At 40.5% G+C, this 26,389-nt stretch overlaps 1 protein-coding gene across 1 annotated transcript in view; it reads left to right on the plus strand.

The window, feature by feature from the left end:
* KIF16B (kinesin family member 16B) overlaps positions 1-26,389 on the plus strand; it is a 3,706,250-nt gene that overhangs the window by 1,045,930 nt on the left and 2,633,931 nt on the right. The window contains exon 6 of the mRNA XM_044056090.1: positions 20,337-20,446. Within this exon, the coding sequence (XP_043912025.1) occupies positions 20,337-20,446 (110 nt within the window). The remainder of the gene's footprint in view (positions 1-20,336; positions 20,447-26,389) is intronic.

Genomic DNA, 26,389 nt, shown 5'->3' on the forward strand with positions numbered 1-26,389 from the left:
GACTCCATCTCTAACTGTCTGATGTCTGCCAGATCTTTTACTGAATTATGTCCCTATTTCTTTAGCTTGATTTGTCCTTGGAGTGCTGCTGTCTGTCACATTCTTTCTGAAACTGCAAAACCAGCAAAGAAACAGAAAACAGACAACAGACCTCTGAGCTGAACCTCCATTTTGCAAATTTCATACTTGTGAGGTAGCAAGTGCCATTCATATGGGCTAGTAACCTTTAATCAGGTGAGCAGTAACCAAATTTGTTATAATGAAGTAGATTTGGATAGGGAAGTCCGCCAAACATTGTTAATGTTTTTGCGTAGAGGATATAATAGGGAGATCTTGAGGGCAGCAGTGAGTAAAGTGGATGGAATTAATTATATACAAAGTTATGTACGTAAAAACTTAAATTGTACATATGAGATGGAGAAAGCTGATAAAATGTTTTTTGTTACAACTTATAATATTTTGAGTAAAAACATCGGGAATATCCATTACTACTGGACTTTTTTAAAAAGGGGTGTTAAGTTAAATAAAATAATTTGTAATAAGTCCTCTATCTCATATAGAAGGAGACAAAATTTAAAAGATAGATAAGGGCTTATTTTGTTCTACCAGAAGAACAGGTGGAGTTACCCCTCAGTAGAGGTGGTACTGTGCCCTGTATTAACTGTAATGTGTGTAGGTGTATATTTCTAGTTTTAGTAAAATTAATGGCAAGACATTTGAACCTGTCACTGTATTTTCTTATGATACTGATGGTTTTATTTACTGTCTTAGGTGCCCCTGCAACCTGTTTTATATTGGGCAGCATAAAAGAAAGTTTAAAATCAGGTTGCAGGAACAAGTGAGAGATGTTAAAAAACAGAAAATAGAAAGTTTTGTTGCAGTTCATTTTATGTAAAAACACAACAGTGATTATACACTGTTACAAGCTGCAGTTTTAGAAAAAGTGTTGTTAGATTTGGTGATATTGCATTGTTAAAAATATATATTGTTGTATAAGGAAGCTGTTTTTATTTTAAAGTATAATACTCTTTTACCAGGGAGATTGAACCATGAATGGAATTGGAAGTATCTTCAAGTGATTAATTGTTTTATTGTTTAATTATTTTATTGGCTTATTGGTGATTGTGTGGGTATATGTAAAGGGGAAGTTTTTGTAAAAAATTATTACTTCTTAAAGGCTTTTCTGGCGAGGCGCTAAAGTACAATAAACTGCTTTTTGGATCTGTATTCAATTGTTTTTTTCTTTGTCTTCTGTGTTTTGGTGGTTTTGGAGTATTTTTTTGGCTAGAGATCCATCTCATAATATTCCCCGTAGTTTTCATGAGAGTCCAGCTTCAGGTTTGAACGGCTCTCTTTCTCAAAGAACTCTGGACGGTTTTGTGATGCACAGCATACAAGCCGGTGGAAATTCAGCTACTCAGGCTAATGTTGCAGGTACTGTCAACTGTGGGAAAAATATGCAAAATAATTTTGTCTCTAAATATGTGGAAGAAAGGCTTCAGAGATACAGTAACCTATTTGCCTGTATAGGGCATGTCAATACGAGTACTTTCTCTGTGGAGATACAGGGTCTAGTTGACCATTTTGAAAAGTTAATTTACAAAACAACTCGTTGCCATTTTAATTTGTTGGGGTTGCAATGGTATGCAGAGTAAGACATTTCCCCTTGGGGGCTACAGGCCTTTAAAAGCCCTTCCACCCCTTTCGATCCGGCTGATGCAGCAGATACAGCCTTTAAGGACTGATGGCTGGCTACTGCTCACAAATGTGCTATGGAGTGGGTTTCAATCCTGATAGAAACAGATCAGTTGCAGCAAAGATAACTCAAGGAAGAACTTAATGCTATGCATACCAACTTGTTCACTAAAACTGGTCCCTCTAAATTAAATGAATTGTTTTCCAATCTGAAGGATAAACTTAATAAATTTGAAACTGAGCAAATTGACCTGAAGATGGGCATAATTAAGAGAGAAATTCGGGATTATAATAATGGGCTGGCCTTCCTGTGGAGGGCCAGTAGAAAAACTGGTAACAAGAATGACGTTTCTCAGCTGAAAGGGGGTCATAAAAAACAACATTCAGTTTCTTTTGCTTCTTTGGATGGCACAGGTTATAATACAGATTCCAATAATGACATCCGGATGTATCCACCTCTCCCTCCCATAGAGGAACCAGAATTAACTGGAAGAATGCAAAGTTCCTGTAATCATGGCTGCACAGGTAAAAACAGCACTCTCCAAAGCCATGAACACAGCATCCATGGGACCTGACAACATCCCAGGCTGCTTTCTACACGAACTACAGAACAAACTGGCACCCCACCTAAGTACCATGTTCAATCATAGCCTTACCTCAGGCTTTGTGCCCAATGAATGGTGCACAGCAACAGTTATCCCACTCCGCATAGGGGGAGCCACCACAGACCCTAGGAACTACCACCCCATTAGCCTGACGAGCCTGGTCTACAAGGCTATGGAATGTATCCTCATGGAACTTTAAAACAATGACATTGGTAATCTCCAAACTCTGGACCCCACCCAGTTTGGGTTTGTAAAAGGCAGATCATGTCTCCTAAACCTGATGGACTTCTTTGAAGCGGTCACCAAAGCCGTATATGAAAGTAAGGTGGTTCTCACAGCCTATCTAGATCTCGCCAAGTCTTTCAACACCATCCCCCAATCTGGAATTCTAGATAAACTCACTAAACTAGGTATAAATCCCTATGTCACAAGATGGGTTGCCAACTGCCTCACAGGAAGAACCCACACTGTGAAAGTAGCAGACTCCAAATCAGACTTCAGACCAGTGACAAGTGGAGTACCACAGGGTTCAGTCCTGGGTCTTCTCCTGTTTAGTATCTACTTCTCAGAAGTACAAGTAACACAGAAGGTCTTTGGCTAACGAAGTTCACAGATGACTGCAAACTAGTAGCCATAATCGAAACTCCTAAGGATGTGGACATCCTACAAAAGGGCCTCACTGCGACAGATGCCTGGTGTCAAAGCCGTGGCCTCAAGCTCAATGCCAAAAAGTGCATTGTCATCCCTTTTGGTAAAAACTCTGTACCCATGAACTACCACATAGGCGGTAGTCTACTTAACACCGAAAGTGTGATAAGAGACCTTGGGACACAGGTGGACAGTAGTCTCTCCTTTGATAATTGCATCGCCACAGTAGTCAGGAAATCGCTCTACGTGGTGCACCTCATCACAAAAGATTTCTCATCCAGGTAAAAAGAGGTCATTGTTCCCCTCTACTCGTCACTCAGACCCATTATAGAGTGTAACGCTCCTTTTGTTTGTACCTCAGAAGACATCTATAACAACTAGAAAGGCCACAGAAATACCTCAGAAAGAGGATTACCGGCCTCAAACAGATGCCTTACACAGACCATCTCAAAAAAACTCCAGCTTTACTCTGTCGTATATCGCCTACTCTGAGGCAATCTGTGCCTAAATTACCAAGCTATGTTAAACCCAGAGCTGTTGGACATGCTCCATGTAAAGAAATCCCAATCCCTCCAAGCTACACGCTCTAGAGACCTAAACTTTGTCACCACAATAAACAGAAGACGCCGGAGGGATAGATTCCTGTCCCAGAGACTTCCTGAACTCTGGAACAAACTACCTATCTGTATCAAACAAAGCTCCTCATTAGCACTCTTCAAGAAAAATCTTCATGACTGGATGGGAGATAGGAAAGTCACCCCGGGGATCACTTCTGTGGCTGTGCTCGACAGGGGCACAGGAAAATTATTTTCTTGGGTGGCGAAAGCCGGGGTACCTTTTTGGCTAGGCTTATATAGGCCCTAGGGCCAATAACCTAGTACCTACCTATTAACCTATTACATCGGCAGTGGTTTTGAAACCAAGGAGAATGCACAGGCAGTTATAATAGCAGGAAAAGAGGAACACACAATGTTGCAACTTCGAATGAAGGACATTCTAAACAAATGTATAAATGAGGTAGATGGCAATGATTCTTGTATTTGTGATGATAATAGTAATTATGTCGTAAATGTATCAAGATGTACTTTGTCTTCTGAACAAATTAATGTAGTTAATTTAGGGTTGAAATTTATAGCAACTTTATTTGCAAGATTACATACCTTGAAACAGGAAGTTTTTCAATTGGTACGTAAATTACATTTAAAGTGGGGTTTTTTCTAACAGAATCGAGCAGTATGTTGATAATAGTAATTTAGAAACTGGTAGTGATGACGACAGTTTTTATTCTTGCCGTTCTGATAATTCTGTCGCTGAAGCCAGTGTTAATGCGTTTTGTTTAATTGATACTGCTATGGTGAATTTTAAAAGTCTGTTCATTCCCCCGTATACTAATGAATGTATTAAACAGTTTTCAGAGATGCTTAACTTTGCCATTGAATAGTTGTATGCTGATTTTTGTAATAAGGTGGATATTTAATACAATTTGACTAAAGAAGAATGGGAGGCTTTAAAATAAACTGTCTGGTAGAAAAGATCTTATTATTAAGCCAGCAGACAAAGGCAATAAAATTGTGGTTCTGCATTATTCCCAATATTTAGGCATGTGTCTACAACATCTGAATAACAGCTCAGTATATGAGGTTAGTGATGGTAATTGTTATAGGGAGGCGATGCAAAGATTTAAAAATTTAATTGAGAAGGGATGCCGTTTAGGATATTTTACCAAAAGAGAACTGGACTCAAAATTTAATGTAGAAGGATGTAATATGACTACTTTCTACTGTCTTCCAAAAATACACAAAGATATGGCCAACCCTCCAGGTAGACCGATGGTGTTAGCAACTAACTATTTTCTGCACAACATTGGGGTTTTGTTACACAATTTTTTATTGCCTTATGTTGAGAAACTCCCTTCTTATGTCAAGGATTCTTGATTTTCTTGACAGAATATCTGAGATTAAGTGGAATGCCAATATGTATTGGATTTCCTTAGATGTATTAGTTTATATACAAATATTAGGCATTGAGATGGTTTAGCAGCTTTGTATTATTTTTTGGAAGATAGTCCATGGTCACATTTTATAATTGAATTATTACAGTTTTGTTTATTAAATATATATATTTGTAGTTTTAATACGTTATTTATCACCAGTTACAGGGTACAGCCATGGGGGCATCTTTTGCCCCCATGTATGTGAATATATTTATGGTCAAGTTTGAATTGGATTATGTTTATAAGAATAAATTTGTTCAAGAACATGCTTTTTTTATTATCGATATATCGATGATTTAATATTTATTTGTGAAAATGGTATAGACAAAGTTCAGAATTTTGTTTCAGATATAAATAGGTATGAATTGCAATTTGATGGTTTATAATATGGCAAGGAAATTAAGTTTTTTAGATCTTTATTTAAAGGGTTTTGATGATGGATTCATACTTACTTCCATACATTTCAAATTTATAGATAGGAGTCAGTATTTTTACGTAGCAGTTGCCACCCCCCACATACAATCGGTTCCCTACCCTATGGGGAATTATTGCGGGTAACTAGAATTTGTAATAATGAAGTAGATTTGGATAGGGAAGTCCACCAGACATTGTTAATGTTTTTGTGTAGAGGATATAATAGAGAGATCTTGAGGGCAGCAGTGAGTAAAGTGGATGGAATGAATTGTATACAAAATTATGTACATAAAAACTTAAATTATACATATGAGATGGAGAAAGCTGATAAAAATGTTTTTTGTTACAACTTATAATATTTTGAGTGTAAACATCGGGAATATGGTCCATTATTACTGGACTTTTTTAAAAAGGGATGTTAAATTAAATAAAATAATTTCTAATAAGCCCTCTATCTCGTATAAAAGGGGACAAAATTTAAAAGATAAATTGATAAGGGCTTATTTTGTTCTACCAGAAGAACAGGTGGAGTTACCCTTCAGTAGAGGTGGTACTGTGCCCTGTAATCGTAATGTGTGTAGGTGTATATTTCTGGTTTTAGTAAAATTAATTGCAAGAAATTTGAACCTGTCAATGTATTTTCTTATGATACTGATGGTATTATTTACTGTCTTAGGTGCCCCTGCAACCGGTTTTATATTGGACAGCGTAAAAGAAAGTTTAAAATCAGGTTGCAGAAACACGAGAGATATTATAAAACAGAAAGTTCTATTGGGTTCATAGGTAGGTACTGGGCTATCTGCCCAAAGGCATATATTAGCCTAGCCACATTGTGCGGTATTCACCGCCCCTTTGGTTAGTTCACTAGGCCCTTGATCTAGCAGCTAGTACCCTTGGCCCCTATCTAGTAGAGCTGTTGGTATGATCCCTGGTGTGAACTTTGTTACCCATCCACTCATCAAGGTTCCTCTTGAAGAGTGATAGTGAGGGGATCGGGACTTTTTTCCATAGCAAGGGAAGTCTTTGAGAAGGGAATCTATCCCTCCAGCATGTTCTATTCATTGTTGTGCTGAGGTTTATATCCCTAGAGCGTATAGCTCGAGTAGATTTTGTTTTGCTAAGATGGAGCATGTTCATCAGTTTTGGGTTGGACATGGCTCTGTATGTTAGACAGAGATCGCCTCTGAGAAGGCACTATGCAACAGAGAAAAGCCTTAGTTTTTTTCAATCGTGCTGCATAGGGCAACTGTTTGAGGCCAGTAATCCTCTTAGCGAGGTACCTCTGTGGTCTCTCCAGCTGCTGGAGATGCCTTGCCAGGTACATTCCAATTGGTGCATTGTACTCAATAATGGGTCTGATGAGGGAAGAGTAGAGGGGCACCACTACATCCTTAGATCTTGATGCGAACCCTTTCGTGATCAGATGGGTCACATAGAAGGATTTTATAACCACCTTGGCAACATGGTTATCAAAGGAAAGCTGGCTATCTGCTTGGATCCCTAGATCCCTTATTACTTCTTCAGATATCAGGGGGTTACCTCCTATGTGGTAGTTCGCAGGTACTCTGTTTTTTCCAAAGGGGAATGCAGTTCATTTTATGGAAAAACACAACAGTGATTATACACTGTTACAAACTATGGTTTTAGAAAAAGTGTTTGTTAGATTGGGTGATGTTGCATTGTTAAAAAATATGTATTGTTGTATAAGGAAGCTGTTTTTATCTTAAAGTATAATACTCTTTTACCAGGGGGGATTGAACCATGAATTGAATTGGAGTTATCTTCTTTAAGTGATTAATTGTTTTATTGTTTTGTTGATGATTGTGTGGGTATATATATAAAGGGGAAGTTTTTGTAAAGCATTATTACTTGAAGGCTTTTCTGGCTGAGGCGCTAAAGTACAATAAACTTCTTTTTGAACCTGTATCCCGTTGTTTTTTTCTTCATCATCTGTGTTTTGGTGGTTTTGGAATAGTAGCCGGATACGTAGCCCCAGACAGCTTCTGCAAAGATTTGTCCTTCATGGGCATGGGATACACATCTGCTTTTGTGCAATTATTTAGCTTCCTGCAGTTTACACAAAAAATGGGTGCTTCTGTCACTGTTTGTCAGCAAAACTACCACTGAGGCTAAAGAACAGTTTGATTCCTGCATTATCCCCAAAGTTAGCATCTCCTGCAGTTTCTCCTGCATGGTTTCATTGATTTGCTTGGGCACCTTTTTGATTAGTTGTTAGGTTCCTTTGTTCAAGTGGTGCTCTGTTAGTTGGGTACCCCCAGACTTGGCAGTGAGCATGTCCCCAAACCCTTGTAGAATCACTTATATTTCCTGAACCTATGCAGGGGATGGTTGTTGTATTTATTAGTGTGAGCTTTACTGAGGAGATCTCCCATATTCCCCTGATTCCTCTTGTAACCCAGTGCATGCATTAAGTCATAGTGTCTCTGTGTTGTGATAAAGCTTTATCATAGTGGCACGGCAGAGTTCGTGTTTCTGTCTTTGCCTGGCAACTCCACCACTCAAACTAATATCACTTACCTTCCTTGCACCAGTAAAAGGATACTCCCATACTGCTTGCAACTTGTTTTTTCAAAAAGGAGTAAATAGCATTACCTTTTTTTCTGATTCTGTGTCCTTTAGCTGTTGCTGTGTAGTCATACCCTACTGTTGTTTCATTTTTTCCACACCATGTCTCTGGTGGTTTAGAAAATCTTTCCACCTTGCACAATGTATCCTTTGTCCTGTTTCCTCAAGGTCCAGAGTAGTTCTTGTCCTAATTTATTCCTCCTTTCACCAGATCCAGCATTGAATATAGTGCCTTCTTTGGCATGTACCTCACTGAGCACCTAAGTTATCATTAGACTTCAGCATTTCTTCAAGACAAATATCTCTGGTTTCAGTAGCCTTAGCTATTCCAGTAGATTAACAACCCTGTCCCTCTTCTCACTGTTGTATAGACTTTTGAGTACTGTTGTATGTTTAGCTTCCTGTACTGTGTATGACCCAACACTCTAAAGTACCTAAATCAAGAGAGTGGTTAAGCAAACATCTGCTCTAAGGAGCTAAACCTATAATACATCAGCAACACTTAATGGCATGACAGGTATTTCATCCAGCATATTCTTTGTTTGTGGAATAGGCTGCCCTTGCATGTCAAGCAGAGCACTTCCTTGATGACCTTTAAAACTAGTTTGGATGACTGATAAATTTTTATGTAGAATATACAGGGAAGACCTGCTAAGTGTGACATTATTAGTCCCCATCAGTATTGGATGAGGTGTCTGAGCTTCTTAATGGCTGTAAGGTTAGTAAGATTATACAAACCTTTTACTGCTTTTGTGACAGATGTTCTTACACCAAACCCCTGAAGCTTAATCCTGAAATTCGGGACATACTCCACAGCTGACACCTTGTGGGAATCACATTCAGACTTTCACTCATAGCAGTTTGTCATAGGGCCCTGTCACCTAATGACTGTAAACTAGCTTCATATGTCAAAAACCTGTGGATTCTTGGGGCACCTGTCTGTTTGCAAAGAGAAGATGGAGATGCTTCTTCCCTCCTGCTTAAACTGCTCCACACGTGCTCTTACCATGGTCTTCAGAGTAGAATAAAAACCTGTCCACCAAACTGATTATGGACCATGGAGGGTAAAATTGAAGTGCTTTATACCACAGAGCTTTTCCAGTCAAGTCTGCAGGTCTGACATAAAGTTAGCATCTGTGTCTCTCCATATTTCCTTGGAAAAATCAACCCAGCTGCTGAAAGCTTCTAATAAAACCTTTTCCATCTTTTGTTACAGAAGATGGTAAAACAACTACTTCAGGCGAGCTGGTAGTATAGTTCAACTTCACAAAAATATGCATCATATGAGCAATATTTGGGCAACTGAAAGACACTACAGTACCCATAGCTACCCTTTGAAATGGTTCCACAGTAACAAGTAATAACATCAAAGCAATTTTACTTTTGTTGTCTGCCTTGCTAAAGTTTTGAAACTGCTTACATCTTGTTGTACCCCCTCACATCTTTTGCCATGCCTGACCTAAAAGAAACATTGCTTAAATCTCAATTTTGTTGACTTTCTGCCCAGGTGGCCTGAAAAAAGGAATATTATGGGTTTAATGAGAAAATGTCTGATTACATACCCTTTGAATTATCAACTTCTATGACATTTTCCCCCAGTCTTCATTCAGGGGACCATTCTCTGTACAGTAACCACTTTTCCCCAGTAAACAGATGCCGACCTTTGAGTATCAGGAGTACTTTGTGTACTTTACTGAAGTTCTTTAGGATGAGAACTGCGAGTTGTCAGCTCTCTTTGTGATCATCTCCAGTTCCCATTTTCAGTGGAAGTTTATTATTTTGATGGCTGAGGTTTGGATGTAGATTTACTGTCAACTATTTCTTCATCTGAAGTAACTCCTTCTTGAGGAAGAACAAGTGCCTTAATAGCTGTCTCAATTTTAAGCTTGTTGCTAATTCCCTGAAGTGCCCACATCACCATGCTGTACTGGAGTTGTTGACATTAGCTGTCTCTTCCTCCATGATTGTCTCCATGTTCGGCTTTGTGTAATTACACGTGAACAGGGCAGCATGCCATTAAAGTCATTACCTGTTAGAACATTTATTTTAATGTATTTGACTTTAAAGTAGGGTAAATCACTGTTCACAAAAGACCAATTCCAGTCTCAATCCAGACACAAGTTAAAAAGGAAAGCAAAGAAACAAGCATATGCATTGCAGTATGGTAGTGTAATTACAATGAGTATTCACTACAGAATGAAGGAATCATCTTCGACAATATGGAGGTGTCGTCCCACAAGTGTATATATTTATGTACAGTGCAGTCAGAGTGACTCTTGAGTTAGCTGCATTTATAAGTGATATCGTACAAGGAGATAGACTGATAGAATACAGCAAGATTCTGTTGGGGAATATGCCCAGAGTGACACTATTTGCATGAAACACAATAATGCAGTGTAGGCGTGTGAAAATTTGAGAACGTCGCAATAGGTGTTATCTTTGTCTGGGAGCCGTTTTGCTTTTTGTGGCATTATGCAGTGCTGGGCATGCATGTGGAGTGTGTGGTGAACCTGCAGATTCTGTTTGTGATTGCCTGAATCTTTGTAAAGTTTCTTTTTGATGTACGTGCTGTTAGTGGGCATCCATATTCTGCTTGGGCTAGAAGAATGCCTTCGCCTATTGCTATTCTGGATTATTTTTAAAGAAAGAGGGAGATGTTGCTGGCCCAGAGTAGTATGATAATCATTTTATAGTGTTTTCTTTGTGTGTGTGTGTGTGTGTGTGTGTGTGTGTGTGTGTGTGTGTGTGTGTGTGTGTGTGTGGGTTGAAATAAAGGGATGGGCCTAGCCAAATTCCTCGGTATCTAAATGAAGAACAAGTTAATAATTCAGTGTTATTGTTATCGGAGACTAGTGGTGGTGGTGGTAGGGGTTGTTTAGCTTTTGCTTGGTTCCACAGAACGTTGCTCTTGTTTTGTAAGAGTTGAGAGGTATTTATTTGTTTCTGATCCAAGTGGTAGTCAAAATGGTTGCTAGTGTACTGTAACCTGACCAGGATCCATTCTGTTTGAATGAGAGGCGATTGTACTTGGTGATGCAGGATGTAATTTGGATGTTGATTAGTTTCTCCAAAGAGTTTAGCTAGTATAGGAAGAATGGATATTAGATGGTAATGAGAGTTTGGGGAGATTGATTTGTTTTGCGGGGAGTTAATTGTTGCTACTTTTTCCATATAGCTGGCATGATATTTATATTAGGCACGGGTTATGTATGTGTTGCAGTGCTGCAGTAATGTTTTCTTTGCATTGATAGATAACCAGGGGTAGAAACCATCTGTGCCTAAGGGAATGTGAAGTTTTAGTTGTTCAAGGAGCGGTTGTATTTGCTTTTAATGTGTTTGAAATGAAGTAGAAGGATGTGAGGGGACTCAGGAGTATCGGTGTGGTGAGTAGTGATAGAGCATAGTGTGAGAAAGTTGCAAAATTCTGCAGGGAAATCAGATGGAGAGAAAGTGGGTAAAGTATTGTGATTGTATGAAGGATTGTTTCTTCCTGTTAGTGTGCTGACTTCTTCCCAGAACTGTTTAGGGATATTAATTGGTGAGTTTTTTTTTTGTTTTCATCAGTTGATTCTTATTGAATATAATGAATTTTTTGGTAAACGTTTCTTGGTTGAGTAAAGTATTTTCTAGTTTAAGGCTTGGCAGCTTTCTAATTATGCCATGGCCATAACTAGCGTGGACATCCTGGGCAAGTAATGCTTCTCTTTAACAACTGCAGGCTTAATTAATAGTAGTTATGCTTATGCTGCATCTCTCTTGGCAATTATTTATTTCCCCTCTTCCAGGATAAGGTGCAGGCCTTTGTGATGATAACCTGGAGCAGCTGCAGGTTCAAGCCAACCCATAATGTTGTAGTTCTATTTGTGTTAGTTACCTCACATGGCATGTTTCCACACTATCTGTGGGACGAGTTGGACTGCAGATACCCCATTTAGTTAGTTTGGATGCATTTTAATCCCAGACCTTTATATGTACTGGAACCAGTATTTTCCTTCCTTAGCCTGTGGAATCTGCAGTGAGGGTTTAGACTGCCAGTCATTGATTTCCTTTTTAAATATGTGCTGTGCTGGGCAGATCTCCCTTGTACAATTGTACCCTCTTGTCCAGATGATGATGATAATGTTGTTGATTTTTGTCTATTTTGTCAGCAGTTTTACTCTCCGAGAATTGGTGGTTGGTATAATAGTTAAGGTTTTTACCTTATATTCACAAGGTACATAGTTTGAGAAGTTTGGGAAATATGACTAGACTTAAAAAGGCCTCCTGGTGCTGTTAGGTTCATGAGTATTTATCAGGCTTTGTAAGGCCTTTGCACCTTATTTATAAACGGGACCTACTGGACAGACAGATATATATCCCAGAGACTATCCCATCTCTGAAACAGGCTCCCCAGCCATGTGAAGCAGAGGTCCTCCTTAACCCAATTCAAGTGTAACTTGGACAGTTGGATGGGAAACAGGAAATTCATCCCTGTTTGGCACCTATGTCTCTTATGATCACAGGCAACATGTAAATGGTTCATCTCCCAGGCCCCTGTTGTAAATGTTTCATCTCCCAAAACCCTGTTTACACTTATCAAGGGTACCAGAACTTGTCAGAGATTTGGGATGCATGGCTAGGCTTAAAAAGTACCTTGTGGTCATTAGCCCAGTAACACCTATGAACCAGTCTATTAACTGTATTCTTAAGTCCTCAGGTAAAGAGCTGCATGTTTGCTCTCTTTAGGTCTGCCAAAATTTCAGAGATAGTAATAACTTGGTATCCTCTCATGATATCCTCTCACCGACATATCAATAGTGCTTTTTCTGCAAAGAAATTGACGCTGTCTTCTGGAGTTCTCCTCTTTTTTTCTCTACACTTTTTCTGTTAATGTTGGGCATGAACTTTGAATATTCAAAAAAGCATGCTTTAAATTTTACAGTAATATTTTTACCTAAGTATGCACTGCCTTATCTGTGAAACTCACCCATGTTCAGTCGCACAAATAAAAGTAACAAATTTGTCATTATTTTTATAATTAAGAAGCAATATAGTACTGTCCTTCTAGGACTGAGTTTTTACTTGTGCTACTCGTGTGTCTTTGACAAAGGGTTAGTAGTGCTTTTATATGCTGACATTACTTTTCTGTTTCTTCTCAATGTCCTCTCTGCACTCATTCCCTTCCCCTCTGCTCTTTGACTCTCTGTCTTTGCACCCAAATCTGTTTTACTCTCTTAGCTGTTTTGAGACATCTCATTGCTAGCTCTAGCTTCAGTTTCCACTGTCCCATCTGGCTTTTGGGATCATCTGGGGAATATATTGAGTTGTGTTGTTGCATGCTCTGCACTTACAGTTTCTACAAGACTGACTTCAAGTTCGGTGGTGCACACAGTTCTCTTATCAGCTCATCCTTGGCCATACATGTAGGTTGGATTCTTTTTAGTTTGCATTTAATCAGTTATGACACTAACTTTTTGTCACACTTTGTAGAGCTAATTGGGGCCTGTTTTGCTCTGTCTAAAGTATAAAATAACTGCTTTGCATGTTATACTGCTGTGTATGTACCTTGTGGCTGTAAGGGTATGGACACTTCAAGTCATTCAGTTTTATTTCACAATATCCATACCACTTGTAACCCAGTTCTTATGTCGTGGTATATCATTTAAATCTACTTGACTATACTCAGTTTATATGTGATAGACAGCAGCTATGGTATCCTCATCTCCACAGCAGACTATTGGTCTATGAGTATATGATGAATGCTCACTGCCTCTGAGGTATTGGTCAGCATCTGCCACACCCAGATTATGTACAGTTGCATGTTGATGAAGATAAACTAGAAAGCACAAAGGCTGGCATGCTAATCGATGTAAAAGTGAATAAAATTGAGTCATCTTGCTATATCAGTGCTTTACAGATAGATGGGGAAAAGGTAGAGGCAGCAACAGATTTTATTTTAATTGCAGCCATGAAATTAAAAGAGTATTGCTTTTAGGAAGAAAAGCTTTGCACACCTGGATAAGATTTTAAAGGGCAAAGTGATTTCATTGCCAGTAAAGGTCTGTGTAGTCAAAGCTGTAGTTTTCCCAGTGATAACATACGTCTGTGAGGGTTTGATAATAAGAAAAGCTGCATGTTGGACAGTTGATGTGCTCGAACTGTGTTAGAGTAAACATTTAAGAATTCCATGGAAATCAATTTGGTTAACACTTAAGGAAACAAAACCAGACTGTTAAATGGATTGTCTTAGAGTAAAGCTAAAACTGTTATAATTTGGCCATATAGTGTTAAGCCAGGACACAGTAGATAAGACACTGATGCTGGCAAAGATCAAAGGCAAAAGAAGAAATGGATAGTGGAGGCTAAGATTGGCAAGATCTTAAAGAAGTAGTCATTGATAAGCTTGTTGTGCTAAAGTCCTTGAGGTCATTAACAGTTGGACTTAACAGCCATACTCAAAAAAGCTTTACACTAAGCAGTTGCAGAAAACAGCTATACTCACTGACTTCTTAGGACCTTACCCAGTGCCTTCCAATGCTGTTTTATTAAAAGTAAATGAAATGTGACCAACATCATTTTGTACACACGTCTCTCTCTCTCACTCGCTAACACACACACACACACACACACACACACACACACACACACACACACACACACACACACACACACACACACACACACAGTTTCTCATATGTTACTAATATACCTTTTTGGTAAGACTGTCCCCAAACGGACCATTCTAGCACACCAAGAAACACAGTTACTTTCCACTGTTAAATGTAAGCCAGTTGTAATACTAGAGTTTGGTAGCTATGGTTAAAGGCAGTCACTGTATGAAATGCAGGAACCACCATGTATATACATCATTTTGATATGTATACTCTTAAGTTTAACATTGTTTAATGCGAGCATTTAAAATGGAATAATAAATCTCTTTACTTGAAATAAGGAAATGCACTTTGTAAAATTAAGTATACAAAAAAACTACACAAATGCACAAAGAAGTGTCAAGATACATGGGTTTAATCAGATGTATGGTATATAGAACAAATCTAGCATTTTATCTTGCCCTATCACTACCAGTAGCTGATGACTTTACTGAATTCACACTACCTCTGACTTAAAGTGCTAATGTGCAGTCTTACAGACAAAGGCAAGTCATAGGCTCATAAGTTCATAGGTAGGTACTACGCTATCGGCCCAAAGGCCTAAGTAAGCCTAGACAACAAGGTTCCCTGGCTTACGCCACCCAAGAAAGATAATTTCTTGTGCCCTTATCGAGCAGAGCCACAGAAATGATCCCCAGGGATGCATTTCCTATTTCCCATCCACTCATCAAGATTTTTCTTGAGTGCTAATGAGGAACTTTGCTTGACATAGATGGGTAACTTGTTTCAGAGTATAGGAAGTCTCTGGAACAGGAATCTATCCCCCCAGCATGTTCCGTTTATTGTGGTGACAAGGTTTAAGTCCCTAGAGCATGTAGCTTGGAGGGATTGGGATTTCTTTAGGTGTAGCATGTTCCACATGTCTAGGTTTAACATAGCGTTATATGTTAGACAGAGATCTCCTCGGAGTAGGCAATATGCTACAGAGTAAAGCTGGAGTTTTTTGAGACTGTCACTGTAGGGCATCTGTTTGAGGCCAGTAATCCTCTTTGAGGTACTTCTGTGGCCTTTCCAGCTGCTGCAGATGTCTTGTGAGGGACATTCCAAAAGCGGCATTGTACTCTATAATGGGTCTAATGAGTGCCAAGTAGAGGGGGAACACTGACCTCTTTTTTCCTGGATGAAAACCCTTTTGTGATGAGGTGTGCCATAAAGAAGGATTTCCTGAGTACTGTGGCGATGTGGTTATCAAAGGAGAGACTACTGTCCACCTGGGTCCCAAGGTCTCTTATCAAACATTCGGCGTTAAGTAGACTTCCATTTATGTGGTAGTTCGTGGGTACAGAGTTTTTATCAAAGGGGATGACAATGCACTTTTTGGCATTGAGCTTGAGGCCATGTCTCTGACACCAGGCAACTTTCTCAGTGAGACCCTTCTGTAGGATGTCCACATCATTTGGGGACTCTACTATGGCTCCTAGTTTGCAGTCATCTGTGAACCTCATTAGCCAGAGGCCTTCTGTGTTAGTCTGTACTTCAGAGAACTAGATACCAAACGGACTGAACCCTGTGGTACTCCACTTGTAACTGGTTTGAAGTCAGATTTGGAGTCTGCAAATTTTACAGTGTGGGTTCTGTCAGTGAGCCAGTTGGCTACCCTTCTTGCGACATTGGGATTTATACCTAGTTTAGTGAATTTATCTATAATTCCAGAATGGGGGATGGTGTTGAAAGCCTTGGCAAGGTCAAGATAGGCTGAGTGAGCCACCTTACCCTTGTCTACTGCTTTGGTGACTGCGTTAAAGTAGTCGATCAGGATCAGAAGGCATGATCTGCCTTTCACAAACCGGGACTGGATGGGTTCCAGAGTTTGGAGGTTACCAATGTCTTTGTTTGAGTTCCATGATGATACTTCCATGGCCTTGCAGTCCAGGCTCATCAGGCTAATAGGGCGATAGTTCCCAGGATCAGTGGTGGCTCCTCCTTTGTGGAGTGGGATAACTGTTGCTGTGTGCCATTCAGTGGGCACAAAGCCTGACATGAGACTATGATTGAACATGGTGCTTAGGTGGGAAACCAATTCGTTCTGAAGTTCGTGTAAAACGCAGCCTGGGATGTTGTTCGGTACCATGGATGCTGTGTTTTTGGTTTTAGAGAGTGCAGCTTTTATCTGCATAGATGTGATTACAGGGACTCTGCATTCTTCCTGTATAGGTATGGACCCTTTAGGGGATGATAGGGGGATAAAGTTAGCAGTGAACCTATCTGCCAGGATGTTGGCAATATCAGTTCGTTCTGTAATTTTTCTGCCATTGTGCTGTAACTCAGAGCAGATCTGGGTGTTGCCATTGAGATTCTTGACATAACTATAGAATGCTTTGTGGTCACCCTTAGAATCAGTGGCGATTTTGTTTTCATAGCTAGCTTTGGAGGATCTTATAAGGGATCTCAGCTTCTTACTGAGGCTGACCAGGGAGCTCCTCCACTCATGGGATTTTACTCTTTTGCAACAGTTTCCTCCTTCTGTTGTAGAGTTTGTTTATGGCAGGGGACCACCAGATTGGCTTCCTTTTTTTGGAGGATAGCATCTTGGTTCTGTTTGGGATAGCACGATCCATACACTCATGTAAGTGCTTATAGAGTGCATTTGTGTAGGATTCAGCAGTCGTAACTGTATTGTCCATCTGCATGGGTGTGATGAAGTTTGCCACTTCTGTCTTAAGAAGCATGAAATTGGCTTTGGAGAAATTTACCATGACTTCCTTAATGGTGGGTGAGGGCGGGATGCGGATATCTAGGGTGATTAGCATATGGTCGGATCTGACCAATGAGAAGTTGATTTCAGATGTTGAACACCGGTCACTCATGTTGGTAATGACTAGGTCTAGGATATTGTTGCCCCTGGTGGGGGTGTGGATAAGTTGATCCAGGGCATTGGAATTTATGAATTCCAGAAAGCGTTGAGCGAAGGAGTTGGTACATGAGTAGTTTTCCTAGTTAATGGCGGGGTAGTTGAAATCACCCATTATTAGGGTGTTTGGTTGAACTCTAATATTTTCCAGTATATCAAGAAAAGAGGGATGGGAATCCTGGGGCATGGTGGGGGATCTGTAGCAAGCTACAATCTGGATTGCAGTTTTGCCCAGAGGTAGTTGCACTTGGATAACCTAGGATGCATTATGCCTGGAGGTGTGGATATCCTTAATGAATATGGACACACCTCCGCCTTTGGTGTTCTGGTCCAGGTTAGATGGGCGAAAAGTGTGGTGTAAGTTATAGCCTGGTAATGCAGGGGTGCTCTCTAGAGCTTTGAACCAGGTCTCTGTCACTGCACAGATATCGATGTTCTCCATTTTAAGGAGTGCCTCGAGTAACTGCATTTTGAGATTTAGACTTCTAACATTGAGTAGCATTACCGTCAGTTTCTGCTTGCCTGTTCCTGTTACGGTGGTGAATTTGTCATTTGAACTTTGCCTAAAAAAGGCACTATAGGTGTGGCAAGAGCCTTACCCAGTATCCGGAATCCCAGGGGTGACAGGTGCAGGCCATCTTTGGCAAGGCATTGTGGTCTGTTGACCATGTCATCCCAGGCAGACAGATACTGGATCCCCTTAGAATGACACCAGAAGCTTAGCCAATTGTTGAAGTCAATCATTTTGTCCTTGTACTGCAGTATTATTCTGGGCAATGGCAGGATGTTACTCGGGGCTAGGGTCATACCTGCCTGGGCTACAAGATTGGAGAACTCTTCCATGTCTCTTTTCATGTAGTCCAGGGAGGTATGTCTCAGGTCATTCACACCAACATGGACAATGAGAGAGTCATATTTGTACTTGTTGTGGAGTGACCTGAGTGCATGGGTTATGTGGCGGATCCTGGCACCCGACAGGCAGCTGACAGTAACCTTCTCCTTGTTTAGCCTGGTGAGTGGGACATCAGTGTGCCTGACTCTAGAGTCACCTTTAACTAGTGTGTTGGATACGTTGGTTTGCCTTCTGGGCTGTGGTTTATTGGCACACTGAGTCTGTGGGCTATGTGTCATTTGGGTTGTGTTGGGGGTTGGAGGTTGCTTGCGTTTCTGCTTTGGAGGTCTCTGTTGCTTGAGCAGATTATTATTGAGAGCTTCTGTGAATGTTTGTGTTTCTGTGTGTGTATTTTGGTGGTGTAGATTTAGTGAGACTGTGTGATGAGTGTGGTGTGGTGCAAGTGTTTACCTTCTCCTCTTGACTGTCAAGTTCAGTCTTGGTTGGGGAGAGCTTTGCCTTTAGTTTAGCTAGATAAGTTCATCTCTCACAGGTTGTGGTGTTGGGTGGTAGGAGGAGAGGGTTGTCTGTGTACATGAGGCAATTGCTACATTGCCTCAAGATGCCCAGATTCATCAGATAGACAGGAGAGAACAATGGGAGCTGACCCTTGGACATGCCTGAATAAAAAACTACTTTCCTCTAGACAAGTGAGGAAAGCGAGTATAAGAGCTGTTTTTCTCTAAGCAAGTGAGAAAAGTAAGTACAAAACTGTTTTTCTGTAGGTAAAGAGGAAGGTTGAGTGCTGTAGTAATTTGTATCTTATTTAGTGCTAACAACAAGTTCTGAACAAGTGCTGAGCACGAATAAGCAAATTCAAGTGCTAAAACTAAGAATCTGTACCTGGATCTTGTGGTAGATAGGCTACCTAGTGTTTACCACTCCCACTGATAAGCTAGAATGCTTCCCTCCAGCACAGAAAGGCTTGGGGGGCTCAGAAGCTTACAAACAGTCCTGGATACAGCATATCTGTATCTGGACTAGACTAGTTACAGGAAAGGTGGGAAACGAGCGCAAACATGGGCTTTTAAACCAGAGAGTTGAAAGAGATGGAAAAACTGCCCAAACGGCCAATAAACTACAATTTCTGGGCCAGAAACCACTCTCATGGTAGACACAGGCTACCTAGTGTTTGCCACTCCCACTGATAAGCTAGAAGGCTTCCCTCCAATACAGAAAGGCTTGGGGGGCTCAGAAGCTTGCAAAATGTCCTGGATACAGCAGATCTGTATTTGGACTAGACTAGTTACAGGACAGATGTGAAACGAGCACAAATGCGGGCGGCTAAGTTGAAAGAGATGGAAAAACTACCAAATGGCCAGTAATGAGCTTCTGTCTTGGAGTTGCGATCTATTGTATGCATGTTAGAAGCAAGGTAAAACTGGCTAAAGTCCAAATAGGTAAAGTCTGAAATCACATCATACTGTAAATTTTAAAATATCTAAGTAGTTTCTTGAAATGGGTCCATGCTGAAGAACATAGTCAGTACAGTCCTGAATAGACAGATCCCACCACCCCCCACTTTAGGGGTTCCAAGGGCATTACTTTTTGTAAACTCAGAAGTTTGAAAGTAAAGTTTCCTGTTGTAGCATTTCTTAGTACCAAAAAGAGAGATGATGTTTGTATATGGAGATTATGAAGGGAACAAATGATAATGAACACCTAAATGTTTGAGAACAGATTTAGTTTCACATTTAGTACTACAGAAAAAAATAACCACAGTATTCTTGTGAACTCTGTACGCTCCAACATTGCTATATGTGTTACTGCAGGGAAGGTTATATTTTATAGATTTTATTTTCATGTTATTTTCTTAAAAAAAAAAAGTGGCACACTTGCTGCAGCTGTTTTATATACAGCATTGCATTAAGTGGGGAGAATGCTAATATCGTTTTGAATTTTAGCAAGCACCTATTTTGGAAATTCTTACATTGTAATTATGACTCTTGACTGGATTTTGTAAATGTAAATTCTAATTGTGATTTTTTTTTGTACTTAACAGCTACTTAGAAATTTACAATGAAAGAGTCAGAGATCTACTTCGGAGGAAAACATCTAAAACCTATAATTTAAGAGTCCGGGAGCATCCTAAAGAGGGGCCTTATGTAGAAGGTAAGAAACTTTTATGTTCGTGAAGCAGCACAAATCTTTTGTTCTTGCAGCTTTTGTCAGCTTGTATTTATTGTTCTGGCACGTAGTCCCATATACACTTGCAGTTACATAACTTCAGACTGCACCCCAGGCCTCATTTAATGTTTTCTTTTCCCTAAAAGGATGCATTACTCATCAGCTGGGGCTGCCCATTTCTCCAGTTTTCTTTTTCTTGTAGAGCTTGTGCAACATATAATGAGCAATTGTTTAGCAGAACTAAAGAAAAGCGTGTAAAGGTTTAAATGTTTCATCTCCTGCATTGATGGTATGCGTTTGTCTAGTGCTCAGATGTTCAGAAAGTTGTAGCAGAATGTTGGAAATCATCCTTTCTAAAACTTCAGAGTACATGCATAGTCAAGGATAGCCAGTTCTTGTCTTGTGACCAGTGGCATGCTAATTAAATATGATGCTTTTTATTTATTTATTACATTTTACTTTATCAGTAGTTGATTGAGCTGACTACAAATGTTGGGTGAAATGTATTTGCCATAAATCCTGTATTACAGTGCTGGTGAGTAAAAAAAATGTAATACTTTTTTGCAGCTGCTTGCACTGGAGGAGGAAAGCGTAATGAACAAAATAAAGCTAACAAGCCAAAAAAGCAGAATGTTTTAAAGAACCAGAAGGAGCTTGATTAGATTTGGTGCCAATAATCATAAACCTGTGTATGTTACAGTGTTCTTAGAAATTAAAACTGCAGTTGCACAACTTTACTGGTTAAACTTAAGCTCTGTACCTGCACTTTAAACCAACCCTTGCAGATTTGCTTTTGAGGATTACAGCCCTGGAGAATGCAGTTATGGCTTTGGATGAGTAGTTTACAGAAATAGAAATTTAGTTAGGCATTTTGTTGAAACAAAACACCAAAAATGATAAAGTAGGAAAATGGGTGCCAAAAAAGTAATCTAAGACTTTTTATTTTAGCTGTGGGGAAGGCAGTAACTGGTTGGAAAGCTAACTGGCTTAGATGCCTACAAAAGCTTTTTGCTGTTCAATAGATTGTCAGAGCCTTACTGCCATGAGCTCAGATGTGTCTTTGAGATCCCTCATAATATGAGTTTTACATTTTTGGGATACAGAAGGGTAGGAACTGTGCACAGCAAAGAACAGCTACACTTTAAGGTCAAATTGTTAGGCTGGATATTGATAATTCACCCATGATGACACAGCAGAAAAAGACTTTGACGTCTTATTTTGGTTGTTGAAATCTAAAGGACATAATATTTGTTTGAAACATCCATTGATGCTGGTTATATTAAAAGTGAGAACTCCATTACTCATACTTTGGATGAGACAGTGCAATTTTTACAGTGATGTAGAACCTTTTAACCATAGAGGAGGTCCAGTCACATTGGGGATCTTCTATAAGAAGTTGATATAAAATCCACCAGCAGCAAACTGAATGAGTCGGAGTTGTTGAACATCATACCCTTTGAACGTATGGTCAACAACATAAAAGCATTACCTCCTTATGTGGGGGAGGGAGCTTTGCCTCTTTACATCCCTAACTTACTTAAATGTACTGATATATGACTGAGGAAAAAAGAAACAACCTGTAAGAAGGTAAACTTTAGTGGCAATATTGCCTACTCTCACAGTGCAGTAGATTTTTGTTTTTAAATGTTGGAAGATTAGTAGCTCATTGGTTGTTCCTATTTCTTATGTTGCAAGATCTGCTTATGACTTGGTGCCCTTCGAAGTACTGTATTTTCTGTATTGCTTTCCTAAAAATGAGTAAGGAACAGACCATAGGCCTCTATGAACTGAGCTTTCATGTTTTGTCTAAGAGAACAAAGATTTTGTCACATAGCACGTGACACATTTTTAAATTCTCTTCCTTGCTTTGGTCATATTTAGTTTTAATTTAGGTTTCTTTAAATATTATGAGGCCACTTGATGTTCTTCGTTCCACATTGCTGCAGTCCTAACTATTGGGTAGTCCGCTGTCCAGTCGGCCCGAATACCAAAGTATAAGGCTGACGTCGGTCAGGCGCATTAGACTGGCGTCAGCGTCAGGGTACTAATGCGCATGACCGACGCCATATCCTCAGTCTTTTTTGCCGCATGGTCCGATGCAGAAGCAGTTTTGCGAGTGCAGGTTGGCGTTCTGAACTTTTCTGAAGTCGGAGTTTCAGACCGAATCAAAGTTGGCTACGTACCCCCTTGGGGAACTTTTTGGTTTTCTTGCCACAGTATTTAACCGGATGTCAGAAAAAGTGAATAACTGTATTTCTTGTGGGAAACAGATACCTCATAGGGATTACCATACCTTGTGTATACCTTGTTTAGGGCCTGAGCACGACGTTGTTGGATGCCGCTCTTGTGCTAGATTTAACAAACGCACTATTAAGAGAAGGTTAGACTGTGCCAGGTTAGTGTTTGGGAAGCGTTGCAATTATAAAATGCCGTCGGATGCTCCGGCGCCGCTTATGGCCCACAAAGCGCAAGGACAAAACAGCAAAGCCTAGGGTTGATGAACCGGCAGTCCCAGACGTCGGTTCTTTAGAAGGCTCAGTGGAGCCAGAGGTTTTGCCAGGAGTTTCTTTGGAGTCTCAGGCAGAGACTTTACTGTTACAGGATATGCCTTCTCAGGAAGTAGGCCAGGCTGAGGGGGCTTCTCAGGTAACTGTTCTTCCCTCTCTTCCCAAGGTAGTTAGAGCCTCTCCTTCTGTTTCCAAAACTTCTTTGAGAGGTAGGCCAAGTTTGGCTTCAGTGGGGGCTTCTCCTAGCACTTCAGGTTCTGTGCCTAAGAAACATATGCTTAAAATGGCAGAATATTTGATTACTATGATTAGAGGTTCTCTGCCCCCTCCTGATAAAAGGCCTAGGGTGGAACCTGAGTTTGAGAGTTTTGAACAGTGTTCAGAGGCTTCTGAGTCTTCTGCGGAAGATTTGCAAGAGTATCCTCCTTATTCTGATTCTGATGTGGATGATTCTACTCCTACAGCTTCTCCTCCTGAGGATTTCTCATTTTCAGTGACTCTGCATTCCATGAGGGAACACTTTAAATGGGAAGGCCAGGATTACTCTGATTCCAGGAAAAGGCTTAGGGAATTCTTGTTTTTACCCCAGCATAGGCCCTTAGCTATACCTCCTGTGTTGAATGTAGTGGAAGATGTTTTTGCAGAGGCTTCCCTGAATCCTGATTCTTTGCCTCCTGCTCCTGTTAAACCTGATAGGTACTATAGGGTGCCTGAAGCTCATAAGTATCTTTTTAAGAGTCCTAGGGCAGACCCGGAAACTGTTTCTCAGGGACCTAAAGGTGTTAAGGCCTCTGTTGTTAAAAACCCTGTTCCCACTGATAAAGAGGCAAGGGCTTTGGATAGATGGGGAAAGAAAGTGTATACTTCTTCCACTTTAGCCATGAGGGCGTTGAATTGTCAGTTTCACATGCTAAAATATCAAAATTATCTCCTTTCACAATTGAAATCTAAGGTGGATGCTTTGGCGGAAGGTATTGAGTGTAAAGAGTTGCTGGATTTAGTTCATGTGTCTGAACAAGTGGGTAAGCATTCTTTGCAATGTGGTTTTGATGCTGTACAGGCCTCCTCGAGGGTGGCTGCCACTAGTTCTGTTCTTGCATGCCTGGTTGAGGGATCAGAATTTAGCTGAGCATGTTAAGACAAGGATTTTGGATGCTCCTTTACAGTCTGATGTGTTGTTTGGTTCACCTGTGGAAGCAGTTTTAAAGAAAATGGAGGACAAAGCTAAGTCTATGCAAACTGTTAAAGATTTTTGCAGGTGCAGGTTTAGTAGAAATTGGCCTACTAAGGGATGGACATATCCTGCTTATGATTCCCAGTCTAGGGGTAGGTCTAGACGTGGTAGGGGCAGAGCTCAAGGTTCTTTTAGGCCTAGAACAGGAGTTCACCTGCTCAGACTTCTGGTGAGGGCAGGGGTCAGTCCTTTCGTAAACAGACCCAATGACCTGCCTTTTCAGCTGCCAGTAGATTCTCATCTGGCAGCTCCTTTGGGAGGAAGACTGTCTCTTTTCAAAGAAAATTGGGATTTAATTACTCAAGACAGATGGGTGTTGGATATCATTCACCACGGTTACAGGTTTTATTTCCATACATTGCCCCTTTCAAAGGCATGCCAGACGTTCCTCCTCCACAAGCGCCAGAGGCTCACAAGCAAAGTTCTCTGTTACGCCAAATAGGCGCCATTCAGCCAGTCCCTGTATCAGAAAGGGGCCTAGGATTTTATTCTGTTCCTAGTACCAAAGAAGGGGAACACGTGGAGACCAATTTTGGATTTATCTATCCTCAACACTTATCTGGACATTCCAAAGTTCAAGATGTTGTCGTTACAACAGCTTTTACCTCTGCTGGGCAAAGATCACTGGATGGTAACTTTAGATCGAAGCTTACCTTCATGTGCCTATAAGACTAAGTTCCAGGAAGTATCTGCGTTTCGAGCTGGAAATTCTCATTATCAGTTCTCTGCATTGCCCTTTGGCTTATCTACTGCCCAGAGTATTCACAGTGATAGCTTACTTCAGGCTACAAGGAATTCAAATCTATCCTTACTTGGACGATTGCCTGATTCTGGCTCAAGAAAAGGAAGACCTTCTACAGCATCTGGAATATGTTATAGCAGTGCTAAGATGCCTAGGGTATTCTGTGAGCGAAATAAAGTCCAGTCTAGTACCCTCTCAAGACATGTGCTTTCTGGGTGTGAGACTGAATACAGCAGCCCAGATGGCCTTTTAACCCCGGACAAACAAAAGAGTCTATCCTTTTACTTCCATCAACTATCTCATCAGTCCGTGCTGACTGCAAGGACAGTCCTTCAAGCATTAGGGTTCATGGCATCTTGTATTCTGGTGCTTCCCAATGCCAAACTGCATATGAGGAAGCTGCAATGGTATCTCAAAATGTATGGACACAGCACTGCCAGGATTTGGACACTGTCATTCAAATAATACCTTGCCTTCAAAAGAATTTCTGTGGTGGGCTCAGGAATGTCACCTAAACAAGGGACTCTCTGTGACCCGGCCAGAGGCGAGTCAGATTTTAACGACAGATGCCTCGGACATTGCTTGGGGAGCTCATCTAAATGGAAAGTGGATACAAGACAAGTGGCCTGCCAGACTACAGCATCTACATATCAACTTGAAGGAGATGTTAGCAGTCCAGTTTGCATTAATGGCTTTCAAGGAGTTACTTCTTCCAGGGCAGGTGTTGATTCTAACAGACAACACAACTGTCATGTGGTACATCAACAAACAAGGGGGACACATTCTTATCCTCTATGCAGGCAAGCAATGATTTTATGGGAGACTGCGCTCAGCTTGCAACTAACTCTTCGGTTTCTGCCGGGAGCACAGAACTCCTAAGCAGATGTGTTAAGCAGACAAATCATGGATCCCCACGTGTGGAAACTGGATCTTCATGTATTTCAGAAATTGACAGTGTCCTGGGGAACTCCAGACATAGATCTGTTCGCTTCTCCACTAAACCACCAGCTGCCAAAGTTTTGCACAAAGGGTTTCATCACACAGCTTGGAAAGTGGATGCTCTTTCTTTCAGTTGGAAAAATCTTCATGTGTATGCCTTTCCACCTCTGCCTCTTCTTCCAAAGGTGCTCTTAAAGGTCAGACAAGACAAGCCAAGGATGATTTTAATAGCTCCAGATTGGCCTCGGCAACACTGGTACCCACTACTAAGGAGTCTGGTAAGGAAGCCTCCATGGCATTTACCTTTGATTCCACATCTGTTATCTCAGAAGGACGGTCATCTGCTCAATGTCAAGCTCCACTCTCTTCATCTAACAGCCTGGCATATTCTGTATTGAAACACAGCAGGTCTCAACTTCCTCAACAAGTTTTAAATGTGATTATGGAAGCTAGAAGACCTAGTACAAGGAAAGTGTAAAATGGAAGAGATTTTTATTTTGGAGTAC

Source organism: Protopterus annectens, chromosome 1.part2 (assembly GCF_019279795.1).
Source record: "Protopterus annectens isolate FY-2018-M chromosome 1.part2, PAN1.0, whole genome shotgun sequence".
Lineage (NCBI taxonomy): Eukaryota > Metazoa > Chordata > Ceratodontiformes > Protopteridae > Protopterus > Protopterus annectens.